A 26,122-nucleotide genomic window follows, 5' to 3' on the forward strand; every position below is an offset into this window, starting at 1 on the left:
GATTCTCTGATTTCCGGAACATCCACAACCAAGTACACACAGGAACAGTCCACACAAGGTCCAAGCATGCTACTGATAACAAACATTTCAAATGGGGTTCTCCTCTATAGTCCTTTGATGAGATATATTGCATGTTAAAGTGATATATGTTCTACATCAAACTATACATCCCTCCTCCACCCAATGCCAATACACATCAATGATATAAAACAAAGGACACATTCTAGCAGGTGTCATAGCATACAATATTACATTTGGTACTTTCAGTTTTAAATGGCATTTTGCTGATATTTAAACCTTTTTAAATATGTTTTAGTTGCATCCATTGTAAAACATGAGAATACTTGCAAGGATTTCTTTGTTACAACATATATTTCTTTTTGTCAAGAGTTTTTAGTTTTTTCCCTCAAGCAAGATGCATAAACAATTAATGCAGGGTTTTTGGTAATGGTGGGTTGGGGGGGGGTCATCAGGGCTGGAGATGAACATAGGGGGGAGGTTTTATAAGAGGAGAAAAGAGAGAACGGGATTGGACAGATTTTTAGCTCGCCACTTCCTCGTCTGGTTTGTTCATGGCCTTAAGCTGTTCCAGAAGACTGTTGGGGGTGAAGACGTGGGTCGATCCTGGAGACATTGACAAGCACCCAGAGGAACACACGCACACGCGCCACACACACACACACACACACACACACACACACACAGTATTAGATTGGCCCAAAAACATTCCTTTATAGCCTTTATAGCCTACATTTGATCTAAGCAAAATGTGTTTTCAGCTCTTACTATGAATGCCTGGATCACAGTAACATCTATAATCGGATGAGAGCTGTCATGTAATGTTGAACGAAGGAAAAAACAGAGCAACCAAAGTTTGGCCATAGATTGGCTATTTCCGGTATGCAACATTGATCCGTGACACCGGTGTGCAAAAACCACTGCACCGAGACTCCTGCACGAAATTTAAATCAGGCTTTGCATTACATGCAACTGAAACTTTTTGAGACATGGATCAGTCACGACATCATCAGGATTCTGGGAGCTTAAAAACCTTTTAGAACAACATTCCACATTACATCATCAGTTACCAGGTGACATTGAAGATGCTAAATCAGAATGCATCCTAACAGCTGATAAATATCACTTCAAACAATGAATCGACAATGCAAAAACAAAAAAGGATATATTCCCTACTTGACTATGTTTTTGAGCATTCCCTCAAATGTATAACCATATCATATACTGTATGTGAACGAAAAATTACAAATTTAATTAAAAAATAATCCTGAGGACACTCAGGCTGTTTGGACAGCTGAAGACACATTTCGGAGACATTGTAAAGGCCTTACAAGGAGTAAACCAAACATTTGTCAAACTGGTTTGTCACCAGGCTGTGTCACTGAGTTAACGGATGGCTTACCCCCATCTTAAACATACCAGGACCTTTGTTAGTAAGGAGGGCAAACAGACCGATCAAAGTTTTGATTTACTCCCCACACCTCATTAACAGTAGTATTCAACTTAATTTGTTTGTTTGTTTCTGTGGCAAAGCTGCGTGTTTCTTGCTCACCAAAACACTCTACTTCATTGCTCCTTAAGAAACATTTAACCACTTTCAACCCTGTCGTCCCTATTTCGGGATGTCATTATAGGAGAAAGAAAACATCGCAAATACAAAGCAGCGGAAATAGCCGATGTACTAGCAAACAATGCCCATATCGTACGGCATACTATAGCGCGCAGTTTTTCATCATTTTTGAAGATTTGAAAAAAATGACGAAATGACAAAAACGATGGGTTATAGTCCATGTTTTTTGAAATTTTGAAAAAAAAAAGTTAGCCTCGTTTCTCATCATTTTGGACCATTGGCTATAGCCCATATCGTACGGCATACTATAGCGCGCCGTTTTTCATCATTTTTGAGGATTTAAAAAAAATGACGAAATGACAAAAACGATGGGTTATAGCCCATGTTTTTTGAAATTTTGAAAAATAAAAGTTAGCCTCGTTTCTCATCATTTTGGACCGTGGGCTATAGCCCATATCGTACGGCATACTATAGCGCGCAGTTTTTCATCATTTTTGAAGATTTGAAAAAAATGACGAAATGACAAAAACGATGGGTTATAGCCCATGTTTTTTGAAATTTTGAAAAAAAAAAGTTAGCCTCGTTTCTCATCATTTTGGACCATTGGCTATAGCCCATATCGTACGGCATACTATAGCGCGCCGTTTTTCATCATTTTTGAGGATTTAAAAAAAATGACGAAATGACAAAAACGATGGGTTATAGCCCATGTTTTTTGAAATTTTGAAAAATAAAAGTTAGCCTCGTTTCTCATCATTTTGGACCGTGGGCTATAGCCCATATCGTACGGCATACTATAGCGCGCAGTTTTTCATCATTTTTGAAGATTTGAAAAAAATGACGAAATGACAAAAACGATGGGTTATAGCCCATGTTTTTTGAAATTTTGAAAAAAAAAGTTAGCCTCGTTTCTCATCATTTTGGACCGTGGGCTATAGCCCATATCGTACGGCATACTATAGCGCGCAGTTTTTCATCATTTTTGAAGATTTGAAAAAAATTACGAAATGACAAAAACGATGGGTTATAGTCCATGTTTTTTGAAATTTTGGAAAAAAAAGTTAGCCTCGTTTCTCATCATTTTGGACCATTGGCTATAGCCCATATCGTACGGCATACTATAGCGCGCCGTTTTTCATCATTTTTGAGGATTTAAAAAAAATGACGAAATGACAAAAACGATGGGTTATAGCCCATGTTTTTTGAAATTTTGAAAAAAAAAGTTAGCCTCGTTTCTCATCATTTTGGACCGTGGGCTATAGCCCATATCGTACGGCATACTATAGCGCGCAGTTTTTCATCATTTTTGAAGATTTGAAAAAAATGACGAAATGACAAAAACGATGGGTTATAGCCCATGTTTTTTGAAAATTTGAAAAAAAAAGTTAGCCTCGTTTCTCATCATTTTGGACCGTGGGCTATAGCCCATATCGTACGGCATACTATAGCGCGCAGTTTTTCATCATTTTTGAAGATTTGAAAAAAATGACGAAATGACAAAAACGATGGGTTATAGCCCATGTTTTTTGAAATTTTGAAAAAAAAAGTTAGCCTCGTTTCTCATCATTTTGGACCGTGGGCTATAGCCCATATCGTACGGCATACTATAGCGCGCAGTTTTTCATCATTTTTGAAGATTTGAAAAAAATGACGAAATGACAAAAACGATGGGTTATAGCCCATGTTTTTTGAAATTTTGAAAAAAAAAGTTAGCCTCGTTTCTCATCATTTTGGACCGTGGGCTATAGCCCATATCGTACGGCATACTATAGCGCGCAGTTTTTCATCATTTTTGAAGATTTGAAAAAAATGACGAAATGACAAAAACGATGGGTTATAGCCCATGTTTTTTGAAATTTTGAAAAAAAAAGTTAGCCTCGTTTCTCATCATTTTGGACCGTGGGCTATAGCCCATATCGTACGGCATACTATAGCGTGCAGTTTTTCATCATTTTTGAAGATTTGAAAAAAATGACGAAATGAAAAAAACGATGGGTTATAGCCCATGTTTTTTTAAATTTTGAAAAAAAAAGTTAGCCTCGTTTCTCATCATTTTGGACCATTGGCTATAGCCCATATCGTACGGCATACTATAGCGCGCCGTTTTTCATCATTTTTGAGGATTTGAAAAAAATTACGAAATGACAAAAACGATGGGTTAACACATTATAGCTTGCAAATCGGCTAATTCTGCTATTTGTCGTACGATAAGGTACAGTATACAGGGCTTAAGTGGTTCGAGCTAATACTATATCCTATGGCAAAACGGGCAGGTAGTTGACAGTACAGGCACAGAAGAGAAAGAGGCAAGTCCATCTCAAGTTGGGTTACTATGGTGATGCAGGCATTGTGGGGTGAGTGGGGTCTGGTGTGAGTGAGAACACTAGTCACAGAGGTCAACTTCGGACTGGCCCCACCTAGTTCTCTCCTGTCCCCTTGTTAAGTTCCAAACACACAGCTTTGTGGGGGCCTCGGGGGGGCCAGAAACACAACACAGTGGCGTTGCTCGTACATGAGGAGGTTTCAGATCAAAATAGCAAAAACAAAACACTCGTTTTAGTAAGTGATGGTCATTTTGTTCAGGTAGTGTTGGATGCGGCAGTATGTTTTTTTTGTTGGTTTTTTTTGGGAGGGGGGAAGAGTGGCGGGAGGGCGGCATCCATACTGCTCATGGTGAGAATTGCTGTTAAAAATAATAATAGAACAAACGTAAAAAGAAAAGTAATGTTGGTTTGTAAACAATATAGCTTTAGCAAGATTAGTGGAAAATGAGATGGATGCCCTTGACTGTGATGCTGTGGAAGATCCGTTGTTGCTGGGTAAAAGAAAAAAGAATCCAACTTTCAAATGACAGTCTGTGTGCTCGAGACCCGGAAGATAAATATGGTTATTATTGATTATTATCATTTTTTATTTTGTTTACCTTTTTTTTGTAATTTTTTTGTTAAATATAGGAAACATAAAAAGGGGAAATTCTGTAGCTTTGTCTAATTGAGGATGAGCTGAGGTAGATGTTGTTTCTCCAACATGAGGGGACACAGAGTGAGGATTAGGCTACTGACAACTGTTTTATATATGTGACATCTTTGGTTTCTCTTGGTGCTGCTAAGGCATATCAGGTGGAGCACTGCAACATTGACAATATTCACAGTGGCTGCACTAGTTCAGAGTCAGGCCCAAGATCCACGACAAGACAAAACCATTTAAAGTCAGATTTCGCTGTACACCAAAAATATGCTGAGAATAGCAGATGTGCAAGCTCTCGACACTTCACACCCGCAATGCATTGCAAGCTTGTAAATCGGCTATTGTTGCCTCACGACACCGCAGTATGACAGAGCATAAATGAAGCACTATCAATTACCCCTGACATCAAACATACATCAAACGCTCTGAGTATGACATAAGAGCAAGTTGGCCACCATGTGAATATGGTCAATTGCCAGAGTCAAGAAGTGACACACAGAGTAACCTTTTGGACAAGTCAGAACAATGTGTTGTCTGAGCTTTGTTTGCTTGAATGCATTAGAATTTCCCAGTGGATGGATGGATGGCCAATGAGCCATGTGAGCATAATGATGCTGAGCTTAGTGTATGCTGTGTAGAGGACACATGCAAGTGCGTGCGTGTGTATGTGAATTAGGGGGGAGGGGGGGGGGGTGTCAAGAGCATTGGGAGCAAAACAAGAAGGTGAAGAAGAAACAAAGTCCTTCTTTGAATCCAACATCAACTCAAGGACCTGCCCTGAAAGAAACGACTGAAAAAAACAAAACGGCAACGTGATTGTCTTTTGGAAAAGGAATTAGAAAACAAAAAAATAAAATAAAACACAATGAAGACAGCAAGACAGCGAGGAAGATGGATCTTGCGGGTAGATTAAATCTGCACCGATCAGGAGTTCTGGCAGCAGGAGAGGAGTGCAACAAGCTGAAATAAGGGCTCAGGGCCACAGGCACTGAAGGGCGATTTAATCCACCCAGCTGAGATGAGGAGGCAGCAGGGACGAGGCCACATGGACACATACTCTGAACAGGCTTCACTTCCTACAGGCTCCGTACACCTGCTGTAGGCCCGTCAGTGTAGTGGTTCCCAAACACTTTCAGCTCAAGGACCCCCAGTTTGGTATATATTAGGCCAAGGACCCCCATAACCCTGAGAGATGTACAAACCGAACCAGAAAGGATTTACGGGTCCGCTTGGTTCCCTTTTGAACACTCTCCAAGTTACAGACCAATAAGGGTCATTATTATCAATCAATTAGCTGAGGACCCTTTCAAGGACCTCTGGGGGTCCCTGGACCCCATCTTTGAGAACCACTGCTTTACTGTACAACTAAATGGCACAGATGTGGAACGCAATTCCAACTCTTGACTTGGCCAATGGATGGCGTGTAGGGAGCCAAGCCTGAAAGAGGGGTCCATTGCAGTGAGGCAGAGGTGGGGACCCCCATCCCTGAAGCAAGGAGGAGGAAAGGGGGTGGGGGGATGGGGGTGGGGGTGGTGGAGGAAGGAAAACGAGAAGAAAGCCCTTGTTCTGTGACGTTTCAGAAAGGGCTTCTTTGCGCGGCCGCCTTTACTTTTTTTCAGTGTGATTTCTCTCTCTCTCCCTCCCTCCCACTCTGTCTTTGCCTCACTCGTCTGAGGGTTCAGGCCCAGGTGTGTCCTCAAAGGACACCCTGGTTGACTCTCGGAAGTCGGGGTGCTGCAGGTCCGTTAAGAATTTGGTGGGGGTGAGCGTGTGGGTGGAACCTGTGGAGGAACAGAGGCGTCTTCACCACTCCATTTCTCACGCAGATGCCACGCCCCATTCCCCCCAGACACACACACACACACACACACACACACACACACACACACACACACACACACACACACACACACACACACACACACACACACACACACACACACACACACACACACACACACACACACACACACACACACACACACACACACACACACACACACACACACACACACACACACACACACACACACACTCTCTCTTTCTCCCTCTCCCTCTCCCTCTCTCTTCCTCCGCCTCTCTGGCATTGTGCAAAAGAAGGGTTAAGACAGGCCACCCACAGCTCCCCATCGTGCATACACACACACTCACTCTCAGTGTCACACAAACACAACCTGGGGCGTACACACAAAGACATACAGAAAAAGACATGGCGTAGCAGCAATTGAAAGACAACATTTTTCAACAGGTTTGAAGCGGAAGCAAGATCTCAACATAAAAATGACACAACAAGCTTCTTCCCTTCTATAACACACAACGACTGACTATGCTTTAAACACAAACACGAGGACAAACCAAAAAGGGCTATTTTGGACAAACAGACACAATAGGTACAGTATGTAACATATATAATCGGCTACAATACAGGTTCATGTACTGTAGATTAAATTGTATTTTGTGTTCAATGTTTTGGTCTGATAGATATATGGTAAATAGAGAGAAAATAATAGTAATGAATCTTTCCTGAGCCGTTTCTGTTCTGAACTTGCAAGTCAAATCAGCGAATCGCAATTCCATAAGAAAATCGGTGCAGGGAGTTTGATCGGCATCTATTTTTGGTCAAGGGTCTTAGTCTCAAAAGCTCGATTTGTGGTTCTTTAGTCAGTCTCGTCAACACAGAGGGGGAAAAGTGAGGAGGTATTGGTGCTGAGATGTGCAGTGTTGTCCTAACGTGTACTTCCATACTGTATCTTTGCATGCTGACCTAAACCAATGACAAGTGTTTGTAGCCAGTGTTTGAATCAGTCAGCCTCAGAGTTGGCCAAAGGGAAAACCTTTGAAATGTTCAGGTGATCTCAAACCCCACAGCAAAGATATGAATCTCTTTTTGTTTTCTTCTTCTTACAGTTGTATTATTCTATAATTTCATAATTTTAGTCAACCTTCAAGAATTCACTCATTTCAATACGTCACTTGATCGAAGAAATGAAATAAGACACATATTTTAAAAGCAAAACTATCTCAATCCAAATACCTTATTTTCTCACCTTCTTTATAAAGAAAAACAAGATTGTTGCACAACATACATGTTGTCTTTGACACACATTTCTTGCGCTGTACCTCTCCACATACTGTACACCAGAGTGTCCCGTCAGGTAAACACTTCCTGTAACCCCCCTCCCCGACATGCGCCCAGTGGCGCCCCCTGTTCCCACACTCACCAATGATGGCCTCCCACTTGCCATTGGCCTGTGTGACTTCGTAAGCGCAGCGCATTTCGCTGAAGGACACACCGCCGATGATGAAGACCATGACGCGCGGTCCAGTGCGGTACTCCCCAGGTGTCTTGTTCTTGTGCCAGTGGCCATATCGGGCACTGTCAGGGCAGAGAAAGACAGTCACAGTCGTTATTTGATGATAACACAGTGTACGTTGATTTTTTGAGTGGTGCAACCACTCCAAGGAACAGCAATGTCCGTGTCTGTGTGTTGTTCACCTATGTGACGTTAATGAGCACCAGTGTATGACTATGAGTACCAGTATGGGCGCTGTTGTGCAGAGAGAGGGATAGTGCTGCACTGTTGCCTGCTAATGAGAGAGAGAGAGAGAGAGAGAGAGAGAGGTGGGGGGGAGTTGCAGCACTCAGTTCACACGGGAGTGATTTTTTAAAATTGTTATCCCACGATTGCACATTTGCAACCCATTTTTTCACCCAGTGTCAATTATCTAATGTAATCCTGGGCTCTACACTTCCTCTGCCTATCTGTGAGGCAACAGCACTAATGACTTCGGACATTTTTATTTCCAGGGAGGAAAAAAAAGTCTGGGACCGAGACCACTTCAATTCGGCATAGAGTAGCGCAAACTGGCACATTTGTCATGTAACAGAAGTAGGATTTGGTGTCCATTTTGGGTCTGAATTTAAGTAGGATATATGATTCGGGATTCCAAACGATAAGGTGTGGGTTATGCATTTTGTGGCAATAAAAGAAGACATATATTTAGATTGGTACAGTATCTTGATAATTCAGTCCCCTATACAGTATGTGTGTGAACAGTGTGACATGTGTAGTGTATACCTTTACTGTATGTGTCATATTTCCATATGTAGTGAGTGGATTAGTAACACTGGGGGATGTGAGGACTGGTGCCGCTAGCTCAATTTCCAACAGAAGGCACATTGGGTGTCAAATCAATACACACACACACACACACACACACACACACACTCTGACAAGAATTAGTAGAGGTCAGTCAGTGTGTCAGCATTCTCACACCACTCCTCATTGTCCAAATCAATGCCTGTGCCTTCCTCAATGTCCTTAATGCAAGTCACTTTAAAGAAAAGATGTAGATGTAGTGTTTTCGCCTCAGCAGTCACAGGGTAGAGATTAATATTAAAAAAATTATTGCATGCTTTTTTAGTGATGTATAATGATGTTTCCTCTTTGTGTGGATGTACTATATTGCTGTGTTCATATGATACATTTACATAAGGCAATGTTATTAAAATATTTTCCCTTGACCAACCAGTAGGGGTCAGCAGTGAAATAACGTGTGTGTGGGGAAATCGTGGGATTGAGATGATCACAGATATTAAAAAGCTAGATACCTCATTGGCCGCTGCAATTCATTGGAGTGACGGGTATCGCACTATTAGGTACAGTACAGTACAGTACAGTGCTGTTGCACCGCTCAGTTCACACAGGTGTGATTCTTTTATTTTCTCTATGCTTTGTGTTCGGCTCCCGCGGCTGTCCGTCAATAGTAGTCCCGCCCCTCTCCCTTCCTTAATCCTCACTCAGGATATTGATCTGACCAACCAATCACCTTCCTCAATGAGCACAAATGACTATTGATCTGTGACCCATCCTTTCTTGCCTTTGTAATCTAGATAGGCTTAATACAATGCAATAAAATACCACAATGGGAACAGGGGGTTCCACTAGTGTATACAATGTCCAGCTGTGTCAAACAAAAGTAGCCACAGCCTGTCGAATGTGTGTGTGTGTGTGTGTGTGTGTGTGTGTGTGTGTGTGTGTGTGTGTGTGTGCGTGTGTGTGTGCGTGCGTGTGTGCGTGTGTGCGTGTGTGCGTGTGAGTGTGCGTGCGTGCGTGCGTGCGTGCGTGCGAGTACCTGACAGCAGTAGTGCTGAAGGAGGCAGAGGAGCGAGTGGAGATGTAAGGGTAGTGCTTGGTGTCCAACTTATCTTCAATAGCATCCTGTGGTGGATGAGAGAGAAAAATTATAAAACAATGATAAAACAATTAACTATAAACAGCAAGCTAACCGCATGACCCCTCTCTCTACGCTCAGTGTTATTCCTGCCACTCCCAGCTCTACTGTAAGATGGCCTCACCACCACCATCGCCACGTTGAAAACCGCAGTGGATCAGGGGTAGAGTGGCCGGTAGAGCAGCTACCGGTAGAAACCGTGAGGTTCACAGTTCGATCCCGGGCTCCCCCAGAGTTAGTGTCGAAGTGTCCTTTAGCAAGACACTGAACCCCTAATTGCTTCCGATGTGCAGGTTGGTGCCTTACATGGTTTCCGCTGCCATCGGTGTGTGAATGGGTGTAACAATCTACTCTACTGTATGTGAAGCGTTGGATAAAGGTGACTCGCATTTCCTACCAAAACCAACCCTTCTATCTTTTCGTCATTTTTGTGGTCCTAATAAAGTTGTTCTGTTTTCTGTAAAACGACTTTGAGCATCTATAAAAGCATCTATATAAATGGTATGTATTATTCTGTCAACACACCTCCATGATGTCCTTCACCAGGGGCGTCCAGCGAGACAGCTGGTAGGTCTGCTCACTGACACGCTCCTTTCGGTCTAGCTTCTTTCCTCTGCGAAGAGTCGACTATGGAAGAAAGGAATTATGATTAGAAAAAAAATGTCCCCATATTATTATTTTTTTTAAACTATATTCAAGATTAAACTGATGCCAGAAGAGGCTGACGTTATTTGTAATCTGCATGAAGATGATAGCATACTGTAAATGCAAAAGAGGGAGACAGGATTATGAAACTGAACAAAACAAAAAAGATTCAAATAAACAGAGTTACTGAAACAGAATGAGACGTGGTATGGATGGAAATCACACAGAAAAATCCTGAGTATCTATTTAACTCAGAGAGCATAACGTGGAAGAAAACGAACCCGTAAGGGTCTCTCTGAGTTAAATGGAACGCTCTGGAGTTAACGGCGTAGGTCAGAGTAAACAGGAGGCGGGGAAATCCTTCGACCAATCTCAGCGTCGACTAAAACTATGACGAAAAATGTTCGCCGACTACCTTTTTTCACCGAGGAAGACTAAATAAAAACAAAATAAAATCTAAGCTATGATGACTAAAACGAAAATGACTATACTGACAATTTCGTCAACAAATAAAAACTAGACTAAAATGTTAGAGAAGGAGTAGTGTAGATGAGACTCAGTAGAACGAAAAGACATCTCATTTTAGGCTTGGTTGGATGCTGAAAATATTTGCGAGCTTGTAGATCGGCAATTTTCAGCACGTGTAAAATCAGCCATAACGACGCTATCATGGCCCGTCAAAATGCATTTTAGATCGACAAAATTAACTGTAGATTTAGTTGACTAAAATCTTATGACACTAAAACATTTCAAGTGACTAAAATATGACTAAAACTAAAATCAAAATTTGCTGTAAAAAACAACACAATGAGCTTACATCTGTGACAATGGGCACGCCCAGGTGTGCCATGTTGGTGATGATTTCGCTGTCCTCAGGGGGGATCTGGGCATGCTGGATCAACTTGTTGAGATTCTCCTCAGTGATACCTTGACACACACACACACACACACACACACACACACAAGTTTGAATCCACATTTCACAAGGAAACAAATATAATGGGGTTGACAGTTCATGTTCACTTCAGGATACACATGGATGGCACCTCCTCCTCCTCCTCCTCCACACAGACAAACTGCCTATAGAGCGTTGCAGTCCCTCCCCCTTTCAGAACAACGAGTGGCCCAGGAAATTAATCTCAATGCATTTTTCCCATAGGCATTTCTTATTTTTTTATTTAAAGACCTTTTAAGCGTCGTACGAAGCCAACTCTTGTCGTGACAAATCATGACAACAAACAACATTTTTCGGGCCAAACAAAGAATTAGAAAGTAGAAAAAAACGGCAGGTTACAACACTTCTTTTGTTGTTTTTCTTCTTTGTAATTATTTGTTTGGTCCAAAATATTGTGTGTGTTGTCATGATTTGTCATGACAAGAGTTGGCTTCGTACGACGCTTAAAAGGTCTTTAAATAAATAATTTAAGAAATGCCTATGGGAAAAATGCGGTAGCCGAAAGGCGAACTGACAAATAAAAAAGGGAAAAATTCAGAATATTCTTATCTCGCCTATGTATGTATGTGTCGATTGGGACCCCTAGGACGTGTGGCGACGCCCTATGGACGGAAACGGTTTAATGAATGAAAAACGTTAAACTATAATATCCTCGGCACGTAGCGTTTCCCCGTCCCTTACCATTCTTCAGGAAGATGTAAAGCAGGATGATGCGGATCTTGTCATATGTGGTGACGTTGGCGTCCAGCAGGATGGGCACGATGGCCCTCATGGGGTCCTTGATCTTCTCTCCCTCAGCATCAGTCCCCATAGCCAGGTCCTATCACAGGTTCATCATTGGTTACTTCTTCTTTCAACAGTCTAAAAGTTCACAACCACGGAGCAGGTGTGCTTCTTCTGATCACCTTCCGTGGCCGTGGGTGCTCAGCTAACACAACATACTCAAATGAAAAGAATCTACCAAGGTGGAAGAAGTGTCACTCCAAAACTTTGCACGATGCTGGCATGTGACAGACAGCAGTGTGACAGACAGCAGTGTGACAACAGCGTGACAATGGCACGGCGTGCAACAATGTCATGCAACAAACTAAGCGTAAATCGGGCTTTATTCATTATGAAGTCGGAACAAACCAAAGTCAAAGGTCACACTTCTTTTCCCTTTTTTTGCATTAGGCCAATTACTGTTTGTTTGCATTGCATTACTGTGTAATTTATTGTTATATGTATCACACTATTAAGTCTATTCTATTATTGTGGTATGTGCTGTGCTTCCAAAACAAATGTAATCTTGGGGTCAGTGTAGTGAATCTTGAATCATTGTTTCGGTTGATTCTTGTAATTCAATTAAATTGGATTCAGTTCAATCCAGGTCCTTTACCTGTTCCACGCGGCACAACTTGTCAACTGTCCCCTGGTAATGCTTCATGCAGTCCTCAGCCAGCTGCAGGTGAGTGGAGTACTGAGACACAAAGAGACAGGCACCGTCAGTGAACAGTAACACGCACGCACGCAAAGAGACACACTCACACACGCATGCATGCACGCACGCATAAACACACACACACAAACTTACCTTGCTGAGTTCCTTTTGGTATTGCGGCATCTTCTTCAACATCTGAGAGAGGTCCCTCATTGTTGTCTGGTGGGGAAAGAAACAATAACAGGGTGACTTGAAAGTGTTGAAAGTGTCATGTATTTGTGATAACACTTTCACATGCAACAGTTGACACTTGACAGAGTGATTTTGTTTTACACTGAAATGTTAGAAATAAAATAAAAATAGAATGTATTTTATGTCGCTTTTCCAATGCCACAGGGATGTTATCCAACTTTTTTTCCCCGTGTCCATTAGTACCTGCTATCTTTACCAGGGTCTAACAGGAACCTTTTTTGTACCCGACAAGGTGCCAACATGGTACGTATTCCTTTGAACCTTACCTTCTCCCCGGTGTTCATCCTCTTACTGGCGGAGAAGTCCTTCAGCTGGCGGGTCACCTCCCTGATGATGACACATACACGCACAGAAAGGTCATAGATGTCCAGCTGTGACAGAGACTACTTAATAGTTGGTAATTGGTCATTTTTGGTGAAGAGAATGAATACAATACACAAGGGCAATTAGGAGGGTTATATGACACTGCAAACAGTATCAATCAGTTTCACTAAATTTGGTGTCTCCCCCGAACCCAAACTTTCAAAAATATTTCGCATCATCATCATCAGGCGGGTGGAAATGGCAGAAACCGGAAAAAGGTTTCTTCAAGTAAAACTTGGAATACTTTGTTTGGCATATCCATATTTGCAACTAGCATTGTGCGACCGGCCAGACTAGACTATTCATGTGACTGTGATGGACATTGTGAATCTGTTTGTTTAACTGTATGTAATGTGTTTTATTTTCGTTTTTCGTTTTATTTTTCGTTTTGTATTTATTATTGTCAAATCATTTCGTGATAAGATTTTGTTTGTATTTGTGCTGCCAGGGGGATGTGGGGGGGGAAATATATATGTCAATTGTTGAAAATACTTATGTGTACTGTAAAGAAAATGAATAAACATATATGTTTAAAAAAAAAAAAAGACTATTCATGTGGGATGAACAAAAAACTAAGCGGCGCCATCCGGAAACCACAATTGCATACCGCTTTCTAGTAGGCCGTGGCCTAGACTGGATCACATTGGTCAGTTCGGAATGAAAATGTTGTCAAAGCCAGATTAGCACACAGTACACGTTATTGCTCCCGTGGGGGACATTCAATGAAAGCTATTGCATCGCCACTCCCCAATTGAATTGCTTAACACATTCCCATTTATGTGTTAAGTAACGTTGCGGCCAACAACTTGTTCGTCAAGGCAACGGTGAGAGTGTGCACCAGGCAGAAAGGTCAAAGAAACAAAGGATCAATAATGTAGTTGTACTTACTGCGACACCTCGGCTATGTGTTTGTGTCTGAGGCCGACCCACAGGTCGTCATCCTCATGCAGAAGAACCTCCTTGTCATTGCCCCCCATGTCATACCTGAAACACAGGAACACAGTGACACAGTGGAATTAGAACAAAGAATCTAACACAATCATCAATCAAGTACAATCTAATTGATTAAAATAGAGGCAGACACAGCGAGATGGGGAAATAACTTTGAAGGCTTGTCAGAATTGCGGGTATCCATGACGAAACAGGCGCCTCAATAACATGAAGCCATCCTCAGAAGCACAAAAACCTACAGTATGGTGTCTACCTCATACACATGATAAAGAATGATTTAAACAGATTAAGCTCTTCATGGCCGGAAGGTCTAACCATGTATGCGATTAATACAGAATCAGGAAATGCAGTCTGGAGGAGGGGGAAGTGTGGGCACGGAATATGGGAAAAATAATGTGTTGGTAGCTCAAACAAAAACTACATTTGGAATTTTTACTTAACGTCAACCTCTGTATAAGCCAAAACATTAACATGATTCTGTTAAGGGCTCAACGATAGGCTATTCGCTGTGTTACGGTTGTTCCAGACAAAAAGGCTCTGATGAAGTTCATATTAAATACAGTATATTATGTTGAATTTACTCAAAGTCCTTTTTAATTAATCCACCAAAGATGTTCCTGTCTTACTATTGACTGACAGGTTTATCCCTCAAATAATAGTGTAATAGATCTAAAGAGCAATAGAATAGCGGATAATGTAACAACAAAAGCGAACAGAACGGGGCCCAATACAATAGGATAGAGGGCACACACAGACACATACTTGTACACATCGTTTTCGATGGGCAGCAGGTCGTATCCCATAGCCTGGAAGGTCAGTTCATGGAGAACGGGTGACGCTGGGTCAAAGGCCCTGTCCAGGATGATGAGCTGAGAACGGGCCTTGTCTGGACCCTGTAGAGAGACAAGGAGCCAGTCAGACAGACAGAGGGAGAGGATTCCGATTGTGTCAATATCAAACCACAAACTCAAAATGGAAATGAAGGGGAAAAAAAGAAGAAGACAAAAATATGATTAAGGAATGACAAATGGGGTGATTTAGTATACTTGAGTTCTCCAAGACTCACCTCTCCCATGGTGGGGTCGTCTGCCTTGTAGGCATCCAGTTTGTCTTGTACCAGCTGGGCCAGAGTGGCATTGTCCTTGTACTCGCTGGTGGAGAGAGAGAGAGAGAGAGAGAGAGAGAGAGAGAGAGAGAGAGAGAGAGAGAGAGAGAGACAGAGACAGAGACAGAGACAGAGACAGAGACAGAGACAGAGACGGACAAGACAGAATGAGGTATGCCAGAAAATACCTCATAATTTTCTTTCATAAACCAAAATACTGTGTATTACTGTATACTGACACCTTCTCTAATATATGTGAGAGTGGCAGTCAGTTTCCCTCTATAGGGGGGGGGGGGGGTGCAGGGAGAGGGGTGCTATATTAAGGCCTGTTCATAACTTCCTACAAAGTAAAATCAGTAAATGTAACTCCAAAAGTGTGCAAATGGAACCAAAGTGATCCATTTCAACTCCTCTCCTCTCCTCACACAAAAGGCTGAACGAAGACCATCTTTACAAAATGTGACGGTATCATTTTACGACTATTATTTGGGGAAGCCAGCCTGCAAAGCATCTGTATATAGCACTACAGCATCTCATTTGCTAAATGTCATTAACGATCCATTTTTAACGACGATGCGTCTGGGAAGGCCACCCCTGCAGGGTGCCTGCCAGTGGCTGCACACCCCACCCCCACCAGCGCTTTGTGGCTTACCCTCTGTATCTGACGGCAGGGTACTCCTTCAGGGTGGCACACAAGGTGGCCAGCTGCTCTGCCAACCTCTCCATCACTGAGTTCTTCATCTGAGTCTTGTGGGGGCTGTAGAAACTCTGGAAGGCATCTGGGTTGTCCAGAGAGTACACCTGGAACACACACATGCACGCACACACAAAATATGTATTCATGTCCACATAAACAGAATTACAGGAGCCTTGTACAAAAGGACATAAACACTGCCAGTGCAGTCAGATAATATATAGGAAAACAGCCACTTACAAGGTGCATATAAGGCGGAACATACAATACTTGTCAAACACAGCAGGGTAAAGGGAACAACGCCTCCTCCAAACTCACGCATGCACGCACATGAAACGGATGTATAATATACTGTGTGTTGTTGTTTTTGGAGTAGACTGCGACCCAGGCATTCATGCTGGGTGAGAATTTGTTGTCTGTTGTTTAGATAGTCTTATTTAGTCAACGATAAAATAGCCTTTGATCAGCCATGTTGGTGGACATGTTTGTCATGTCCAGTTCCTTCTGCGGCGAGGTCGCCCATTTACAGTTAAGTGTGCCATGGCACTTTAGCTTGAGCCTCTCGTGTCCTTTCGTCACTGCCCTCGCCAAGGGCAAATAAAGGCTGGGTATGTGATAAAGCATTGAACATTTCGTCTCACACAGAAAATAGCCTAAATATCTTGTAGATTGTCTATTTGCGGCTATAATCGTCACCATCTGTCTACCGTTCTCAGGTCTTGTTCTCCTGCTCGTATGCGTTTAATATTCCTCTCATCACACATTGTATTGACTCAACCCCTCCCCTTCTCCCTTCTCACTCTCTCTCCCTTTCTCTATTCTCTATATTTATTGCCTCTCCTCCCCTCTAGTCCCCTCCTCTGCATCATACACCCCCCCCCCCCTCCATCCCCCCCTCCTCCCTCCCACCTCCATCTGTCCATGGTCACGTGACAAACAACCCTCCTGCAGATGCGTCCACCATTTGCGGCGTTCCCCATTGGCTGCCGTTTGCTGTGTGGATTCTGCATTGTCCAATTAGGGAAGGGGCTGTGGGTCTGTGGGCGGGCTCATGTGCCAGCACTTTGGCCTGCAGCATAAACCTCCGACTCTGAATTAATCATTGTAGACAGGGCATTGTGGGTCAGACAGCATCCTCAGCCAGTGAAACAGTGAGGGAAGACATTGGGGAGACATGAGGGGTGGAGGATAGAGGAGATGAGGGGTGGAGGATGGAGGATGTGATAAGGAAAGGAGAAGTCAATCAACATAATGGCCCTCATTTATCAAATAGAAAAATGGATGTACGCCATTTATCAATCTGTCGTTAATTTGATGTGAGTGTAGCCAATGCTCAAATCTCACGTCAGGTCTAAGCATGTGTGCGCAAATCATTTTGGCGCAGCATAGTCTGACAATCTGACAGGCATCTAAAGATGTGCCACTTATTCACTTACAATGACGTACAGTAACATAACATAATATTTAATACATATCCCCAACATAAAAAGGTAGTTACAATTAAGGGGTTTTAACCGGTGACAAGATTACAAGCATTTAAAATCGAGGGATTAAAAACAATGTATTAAATGTAACCAACTGTCATTCAAGGTATTTTGACAATGGTAGACCTGGATACTCGCACGTAGACGAGAGGATTATTATTTTTGCAAAACAGCAGCGTACGGACATGTCTCCAGGGCGCACTGCAGCTGGAGTCATATGTATCCTCGGTGCTGGGTGTAATTAAAATTCAAAACATATTCCACTCATGTGTGGAAGTACACATAGTTGTACTAGTTTAAAATAAAATGACAAATCGGGGTCTAATAACAGCACAGTGGCATTTCCTGTGGATTTCTGACGTCACGTGATATTGATGATATCAGTCTTATATTATATTATATAAATATAAATATATAAATATAGAGGACGGCAGACGATGGGTCTGAAATGATTAATCCACAAAATATGAAAACTATTTATATATTCACAAACAAAAGGCAGCAATCAGCCCAGTGGTTTGTGATATTGGTTGCAGACACACAGGCACACAGACCCTTTTCTAGACTGCTTAGCCCCTAGGAGCTATGCCGTATTTCCCTTTTTTCACCTCATACATACACATATACCGGTATATATATGTTTATAAATATATGTGTATGTATAATGTATTGTGTATGTATTAAGTAGTAGCAAATATAGCGTAGGCTAACATATGTTTATATCAAATCTGGTATGTGTAGGGAATATATAAACAATAGCCTATAAAAATGTTTTTCATTTAATTGGTTAGAAATCTTGGCTATAAATGGAGGTCCAATTCGTTTATCATAGTTTGAGCGAATAATAATTATCTGGTCTCAAGATGGTTCGCCCAGGTACGCTTGGCGAGCATCCAAGAAGTCTATTCGACTTTGATCACGTGGTTTAACATTAAGTGTCCTTGGACATGCAGTATCCCATTATAGGACGGACGAAAAAAGAATATACGATAGAGGCCAAGGTGTCTCAGTGAGTTTCAGCAACATTTTAACCCCTAATCTTCTAAATCCTCCAAATATTTTCACGATTTTTCAAAATTAGCAGACCTACAAGCTCGTAGCACGCCACTCGGTGGCGCGCTATGAGCTTGTAGATCTGCCATTTTTCAATAGCTAAATTATAACATAATGTTTAAAACACCAAAAAGGGTTCCCCCCCCAAAATGGGTTAATACCACTCAGAATGAACATAAGATGTTTAGCAGTGGAAATAAACACAGAGAGAGATAACAGGTCTATGTGACCTTGTGGATTTAATCTGGCATCCCTAAAAAACATCTTCATTCTTCAACTTCATTTTCAAAAATAGCAAGAACAGAGGATATGCAATTATGCACATGCACGAGGCGCCAAGCTTGTAGATCAGCTATTACTCACAGCGTACAACTAAGTATAAATGAGGGCTTAAGTTGTTAAACAAGGCATTCAGCGACTGTTTTCAGGACCTGAAGCACCCTGAAAAGAGAGACAGAGAAGCAGGGTGGGCATGGGAGACTCGATTTGATAGCTTGAGAGGGACAGAGAAAGAGAGGGCATGAAGAAGGAAGGAAGGGAGGGAAAGGAACGAGAGAGTAATGATGTGACGTAGTTGGTCAGTGTATGTGTATGGTTGCGGTCACGGTGCACCCATGCATGCAAGAGCGTAGCCATGTATAGACATTTTGGGGGAGGATGAAATGTCTGTGCTCCGTCGGTAGAAATACTCATCTGTTAATCGCAAAAGACGTGTGGTAATCTCGTTTTACTGACTGACCTTGACGACCATTTTAATTTGACACATTGCGTAAAAAGATTCATGAATAGGACATAGGCTATACAAGGTGGTGAATAAATGCCTAAGTATTGGGACATATCTACATTCAATTAAAATAAGGTAGTAGGAGAGAGTTGACAATGTTAATTAAGCCATTTAGACCTGATGCCTATTCTAAAAAAGGCTTCTAACGCCTGGCCTAAAAACTTTAAATATGTATTCAAAAATTACCAAAGAATGATGTTGCTATATACTGTACATAGCAACAACAACCCAAAAATTGGTTCCGGTCTACAAAGGTAAAAACCCTAAAAGGGGAGGATATAAGTAACATATTTTCTACTGTGCATTGGCGGGGCAGATTGTTCTTTTTTTTTCTCAGTATACCGCTACGCCCATGCACACACATGCATGTGTGCGTGTACCTGCAGATAAAATCTCTGCATACTTTCCCTTTCCATCCTCCTCCCCCTCTTGTCTCTGTCCTTTGTAAGCTGTTTTTGTTTTATTATCAGCATCGTTGACGATTCTATTTCAGTCCATGTCCTTCCTGCTATCAGTAGCTCCTTCATCCTAGATACCTTTTACTATACTTCTATCTATCTCTGGATCGTAGTACTACTGCATGGTCTGGTGATTCATTGTCATTGACAGTGATTAGGCCAACAGAAACAACAAGCGACCACATTCCATCTCATGGTCAATGAGCGAGATGGAGAGAGTTGGACTGTAAAAAGGCCTGATGTGTTCATGTAACCACATCAACCCTTTCGTCCCTATTTTGGGAACGTAAGCTCATAACGTGTCGCGAAGTGACACATTGTGAGCTTGTAGTTCGGCTATCTTAGCAGCAGGACACTGTCGGACGAAATAGGGCTTCAACTAACACTGTCTGGATCATGGTCAGTAGATATACACCTAGCTCGTTTGTTTTCCTTTCTTTCGTCTTTATTTTTGTATTAATACAAATATTTAGCAATATACAGAGTGTTAAAGTAACTGCAACTCCAAGTATTGGAGTGAACGCGCTGCATTTCAGTGTGCACACATCTCCGCGTCATATCGTACCTGTGACTCATAGGGCAAGAAGGCGATGTTGATCTCAGTCAGAGTCTTGATGGTTTTGGAGGCACGGCTCTTCACCAGTTCGTTGAACAAGGGGTCAGGGCAAGCTGGAGAAGGGAGTGGGAGAGAGACATCTGCTGTCAAACACAGCTACAAACAGACTACAGTTGATCTGTTTCTGTTACCCTGCTGTGTGTGTGGCGTGCGTGTGTGTGCTCTGGAGACCCCTATTGTAGTGGGAATTACTGTAGGCACAGCGATTGATTGATCATCACCCTTATGTAGGCGCAGGGATTGATTGATCATGGCTGAGAGGGGACACACTATACCACAGAAGCGGTTTTCAGAATTTGTCAACATTAGCATGTTGACAAATTCTGAAAACAAGATTCCAGTGTACTTTTCTCGGTGACCATAGTGCTGATTTTCAAGTATTTGACCAGTACTTCATCAGAGACTATAGTTTTGGTCACCCCAGTAATGTCAGACATTAGTCTTCCTATAGGTTTTCGCAGTCAGTGTTAAAGTTTGTCGATTAAAACTATGACGAAAAACCTTTTTTCACTGGCGAAAATGAATAAAAACTAAATAAAAAACAAACTATCATGACCAGAAATTCAGTCAGTCTGGAGTGGATCTTCACATACAGCCGATTAATTGATCGAGTTGATTCTCACCTATTTAAGGATTTCAAGGCCATACCCATGTAACTTGAAACGTTGTTGTTGTAGGTTGAAATAAAAAGGACGGGAGCTGAATTATATCGTCAACAAATAAAGCTAGACTTAAATGATGTGAAGTGTTAAAAGCTCTCTACTCACAGTCAGTGAAGAAGACGTGGGCCCCCTTGTATTTTGCTGAATGAGGGTCTTTAAAGTCTGCAATCAGGGTGTGCACGGACTGAGGAGAGAGAGCACAGACAAATATACAACGATGCACTCCGTGTGTTTGAGTGTGTGAACTGTGAAGTCATCAAGGGTTCCATTCTTTTTAAACAGAATGTCTCTTCGTACGGTGCATGCTAATCTACAAGCTTGATGCTTTAATTTCCGCTATGCACATTTTGACACGTTCAGAAATATATGTTCAATGTGGTTTAAAAGAGAGAGAGATCATTTTTTATTATATTGTGATATTATCAAACATAAATACAGTATCAAACATTTTCAGCGATTACCCCACCGGCCATATAAAAGACTAGAGGGGAGAGCAGACGCATGGAATCCCCCATCCCTCCCAGAAAATGCAACCCTGGTAGTTGTAGTAAACGGTTGTAGTGGAGGGGGATTTGGGTTTTGGTCAAAATAATGATTAACCACAATTGAACCCCAGCGTCCATATTCTGGGGGGTAACATTAGCCAAAAACACCTGATCTACATGCAGTTCTGTTTGTAGGTCGGCTATTTTTGGTGAAGAGATTGGGTGTCTGTAGGCTACTGTAGAGGGGAAAAGAAGCAATGTACAGTAGATGAGCACCCCCGCTTCTAAAAACACTGTAGCAATACACCCCTGGAAGCTCAGAAGGACAGGGTGAGTGGGGCGGCCATGGTAACAGAGGAGTATGCGTCGCCTCGGTTGAGTCAACAATGGTGTGTGTTCTCCATCAGCACCATGGCATATGGTTCCTGCTGCTAAGAAAACAGACCTGGTTGCCAGAGACACGGCTCTAAATATACACCGTGAAAAGGATGGAGGTTTGTGTGTGTGTGTGTGAGTGTGCGTGCGTGCACATGCGTGTTACCTTCTCTGTTGGTGTAATCAGGTAAATAGCCTCCAGGGTGGGAAGAGGCTCTCTGCGTTTGTTTATATCCTCCACAACTAGAGGAGAGAGGGGGAGAAAGAAAGAGAAAGAAAGAGAAAGAAAGAAAGAAAGAAAGAAAGAAAGAAAGAAAGAAAGAAAGAAAGAAAGAAAGAAAATGTCCAAGAGGAAATTCAGTAATGCACCAAATAACTAACACCTGCTGTATCCTAATGGTAGCCGGAAGTTGCAGAATGTCTGAATGTCTCAGTGTAGAGAGTACAAGCTTGTAGGTCTGCTATTTAAAAAAAAACGAAGAACGACTGATCTCATTTTTAGAATCTGATCTCAGGTCAGAATGGGTTAAAACATACAGTATGGAAGGAACAGCAGAGGAGGCCCCTCAGAGCCAGCTAGGGGCCCAGGCTTACACTGTACACTGGAACATGAAAGATAAATGTTTATCCCTTACTGGTGATGCCTTCCGTCATGATGTCTGTCATCTTGCAGCAGGAGGACAGCATTCTCATGCTCAGCTGATCCACAATGAGTGCCTGGAAACAGGAGACACGCCAGGAAACATGTACACGTTAATATAAAAACCTTACACACTGTCAAAATATATTCTTTGTGTTTCATATATCTAATCCTCTACACACACAGGCACAGCATATGCCTGCCCACAGACAGATACAGTACATTCACCCATCTATACTGGACTATACATTCATGCATTGCTCAGTATTAGAAAAACACTAGAGATTATGCCGTCTGAAGTACCTTCAATTCAGATGACATCTTTATTTAGTCAATTTCTGACTTTTCACAATTAACTTTTAGCGTTAATTTAACTGTACACCGAATGAAATGAACACTGACAGTTGTCGAGTGATTATCAAAAATGTGGTTTACTTCCATGCCACCAAACGTTACAAAGCTCACTCACAAACGGTTATAGTACAAAAGATTCAGCTTCATGTTCCTAACTTCTCACATGCTCAGTTGCTCACCCAGAAATGATGTGAACTTGTGAAGTGTTAAACATTAAATGTAACACTGAGGTGTTCATGACAGGAATAACCGAAATGTCTTGTTCTACTGTTCTTAAAAGATTTTGAATTTATAGGGTAAGCTAAATCATTCATCACTTTGGCACAAAATGATGGGAAGAAAAGAACAAAACAAAGAAAATAATAGTTGTACAATTTAGCAGTAGTGGTGTCATGTCCTCATTCAAATACTGAGCATTTGAGGCACATTTCTACCCTATCGTGAGAGATCTCTAGCAGTAACAGCTAACCGGTAGAATATCAAACAGTGTTTGACACTCACTATATAAGCTGTTTACAAGCTCACCATACATCACATTCACAACATGTTGTGAGCATGTAGATCTGCAATGTTTGGTGACAGACACCGCCATACAACAAATAAATCAGTCTAAGAAAATGGGATGTTGCAGCCATATCCCTTTTAACCCTAGAACACTACACATATTTGTGTTACACCATCACTAAACACAGGTATATTTTACCCGCAATACATGGCAACTTGAGCTACTCTTCTTTAATATTTCATCATGACTTTTCACAAAAAAAGTTAAAATAGATTTCATAGGGGGGGGGGGGGGGGGCTATCATGGGGGGCAAAATCAGTGAACATTTTGCATTTTGGTTTTTAAATATTCCCAAAAAAGAGGAATGAAGTAAAGAACAGAATTTTAAAAAGTGCATTGTGGGTGAATGGAATTTTTTCTCCATCACACTATCACTAAACACAGGTGAAATTCACCCGAACACATGCCGGTAGAAAAAAACAGGGATGTGGGCAGGGAAACAAACCTAACTTCTATGATGTCACTGAGCATCATGAAGGTACCCACCTCAGACATCAGCAACATTATGAAAATTGCACAAATATAATCGTCTGGGTGAAAATCACCGTGTTTAGTGTACTAGAAGTTGAGGACATAATGAATATGATTTTGGAGTGGGTTTTGTGGTGTGTTCTACCGTGTTACGCTATATACATAGTATCACGTGCAGATTTCTTTGTGGAAAAAAGCATATGTGCTCTACTATTTCATCCATTGATGCACAAGCATATGACCACTACTATGCACATGTCGTGCAGGGAAGGATTATCGTATGCCCTCCGAAAAAGAAAAGAAAAGTGGTCAGGGAAGAGAGAGAGGTGTGGTTGAAGGTTTTTCAATTCTTGTACATTTATTGTGCTTGGTTTTTTAAAGACATTTTGAGGGCAATTCCTACCTTCCATTCTCCCTTCTTCTTCACCTTCTTGATAACATCATTCATAATCTCTGTGAATAAAAGAGAGAAAATACAAATCAGTTTTCAATCATCATCATTTCAATACATCTTGCAAGGGTTCTTTGGAATAGGTCTATATGAATGATCAATCTATCCTCTCTCTCTCTCTCTGTCTGTCTGTCACACTCACACGCAAGCACGCTGTCAATAATCCCCTAACAATAATAATTTGACAATGTCACCGACATAGAGCACATTTGGGGACAAAATTGTGACTTGGTCAGGGACATGCGAGCGCACACTAACGTGTACTCACTCACACACACACACACACACACACACACACACACACACACACACACACACACACACACACACACACACACACACACACACACACACACACACACACACACACACACACACACACACACACACACACACACACACACACACACACACACACACACACACACACACTGTAACCAGCAGCGGGGACAGGTGGGTCTATTCTCCAACAGGGAGTTAATCTCTCCAACCACAGAGGTATAAACCTGTCTGCTCGTCTGCCTTGTCTGAGTTGACCAACAATAATTGGTAACAAGTCATAGTTATGGGGCTGGGATATGATATTGTGTCAATGTTGTGATAGGAGACTAGATATTGTCTGTGGTCTAATAAAGTTGTAATTTATACTTTCAAAAACTATAAACATAGCGAAAATAGCACATTTAAAAGCCCCACACGTTGCAGATTCCGAGATTCGTGGCACGTAGTAAGTCAGTGTATTTGCATGTATTGTTTACAGTGATTTATGTAATGCTTTTTAGCATTGTCAGTGTATTTGCTTACAGCGCTTATGTTTCCATCAGTGTAATGTCATTTGATCTCTATCGTACTACCTGAAGTGATTTCCATTTGAGTTTTTATGCAATACCTACTACCAATTCCTGCTCGTCAATGGAGGAAGGCCACCGACCACCAACCACCACAGTTGGTTAGTTGTATTGCATTAACATACCATAGAGAGAGGTTACGTTTTATTCACAAACTAAAAAGTCATCGATAGCAGCTTTAAGTAATTTAATGTCATTTTAAGTTTTTTAAATGGAGGAAAGTAAAAATCAATGCAAAGACACAACACACCAATCATACAGTACTTGCAAGACACTGAGTACTGGACACAACGACGAAGGAATTTTTTTAGGAGGCAGGTTGGCATTAACATGATTTATGAGCCATGAAAAACGTCCCAGTTCAAAACAGCGTCAGTGCCATGATAACCGCCGCAGTACGAAGAGAATAATAATCTTATCCACCACAGATCAGGGATTAACGGTCATGTTTGTGCCATGATGCTGATATTAGCTTGATCTGTGTACACTGGTCATCTGGCTGTGGTATTAGAATAAATCCATTTAGGGTGAATTGCTGCTTACATCCAGTTGTATCACTGTAAAGTACTAAGCCTGCCACAGCAGGATTCCGGTAGATTACGGCAGATTAAAGGGGAAAAGCATGTTGTGGAGACTAGGAAAGGCATTTAAACAAGTAGGGGGATTTCCGTGCGTGCGACCGACCGACAGACCGACAGAAA

The 26,122-nt window shown here is 41.8% G+C and overlaps 1 protein-coding gene across 1 annotated transcript; it reads right to left on the reverse strand.

Moving 5' to 3' along the window:
* Positions 1-368: 368 nt before the first annotated feature.
* Positions 369-24,576, reverse strand: stxbp1a (syntaxin binding protein 1a). The gene is made up of 18 exons (XM_080755962.1): positions 24,526-24,576; positions 22,728-22,809; positions 22,259-22,335; positions 21,338-21,416; positions 20,520-20,623; positions 16,134-16,282; positions 15,443-15,527; positions 15,139-15,269; positions 14,314-14,409; positions 13,329-13,389; positions 12,964-13,029; positions 12,769-12,849; positions 12,072-12,210; positions 11,253-11,362; positions 10,316-10,417; positions 9,692-9,777; positions 7,777-7,931; positions 369-624 (listed from the first exon to the last, which is right to left on the reverse strand). Exons 1-18 carry the CDS (start codon positions 24,568-24,570, stop codon positions 542-544), a joined length of 1,731 nt encoding a protein of 576 aa, XP_080612088.1. The 5' UTR covers positions 24,571-24,576; the 3' UTR covers positions 369-541.
* Between the last annotated feature and the right edge of the window lie 1,546 nt (positions 24,577-26,122).

Source organism: Protomyctophum bolini, assembly GCF_963924005.1.
Source record: "Protomyctophum bolini genome assembly, chromosome: 22".
Taxonomy (NCBI): domain Eukaryota; kingdom Metazoa; phylum Chordata; class Actinopteri; order Myctophiformes; family Myctophidae; genus Protomyctophum; species Protomyctophum bolini.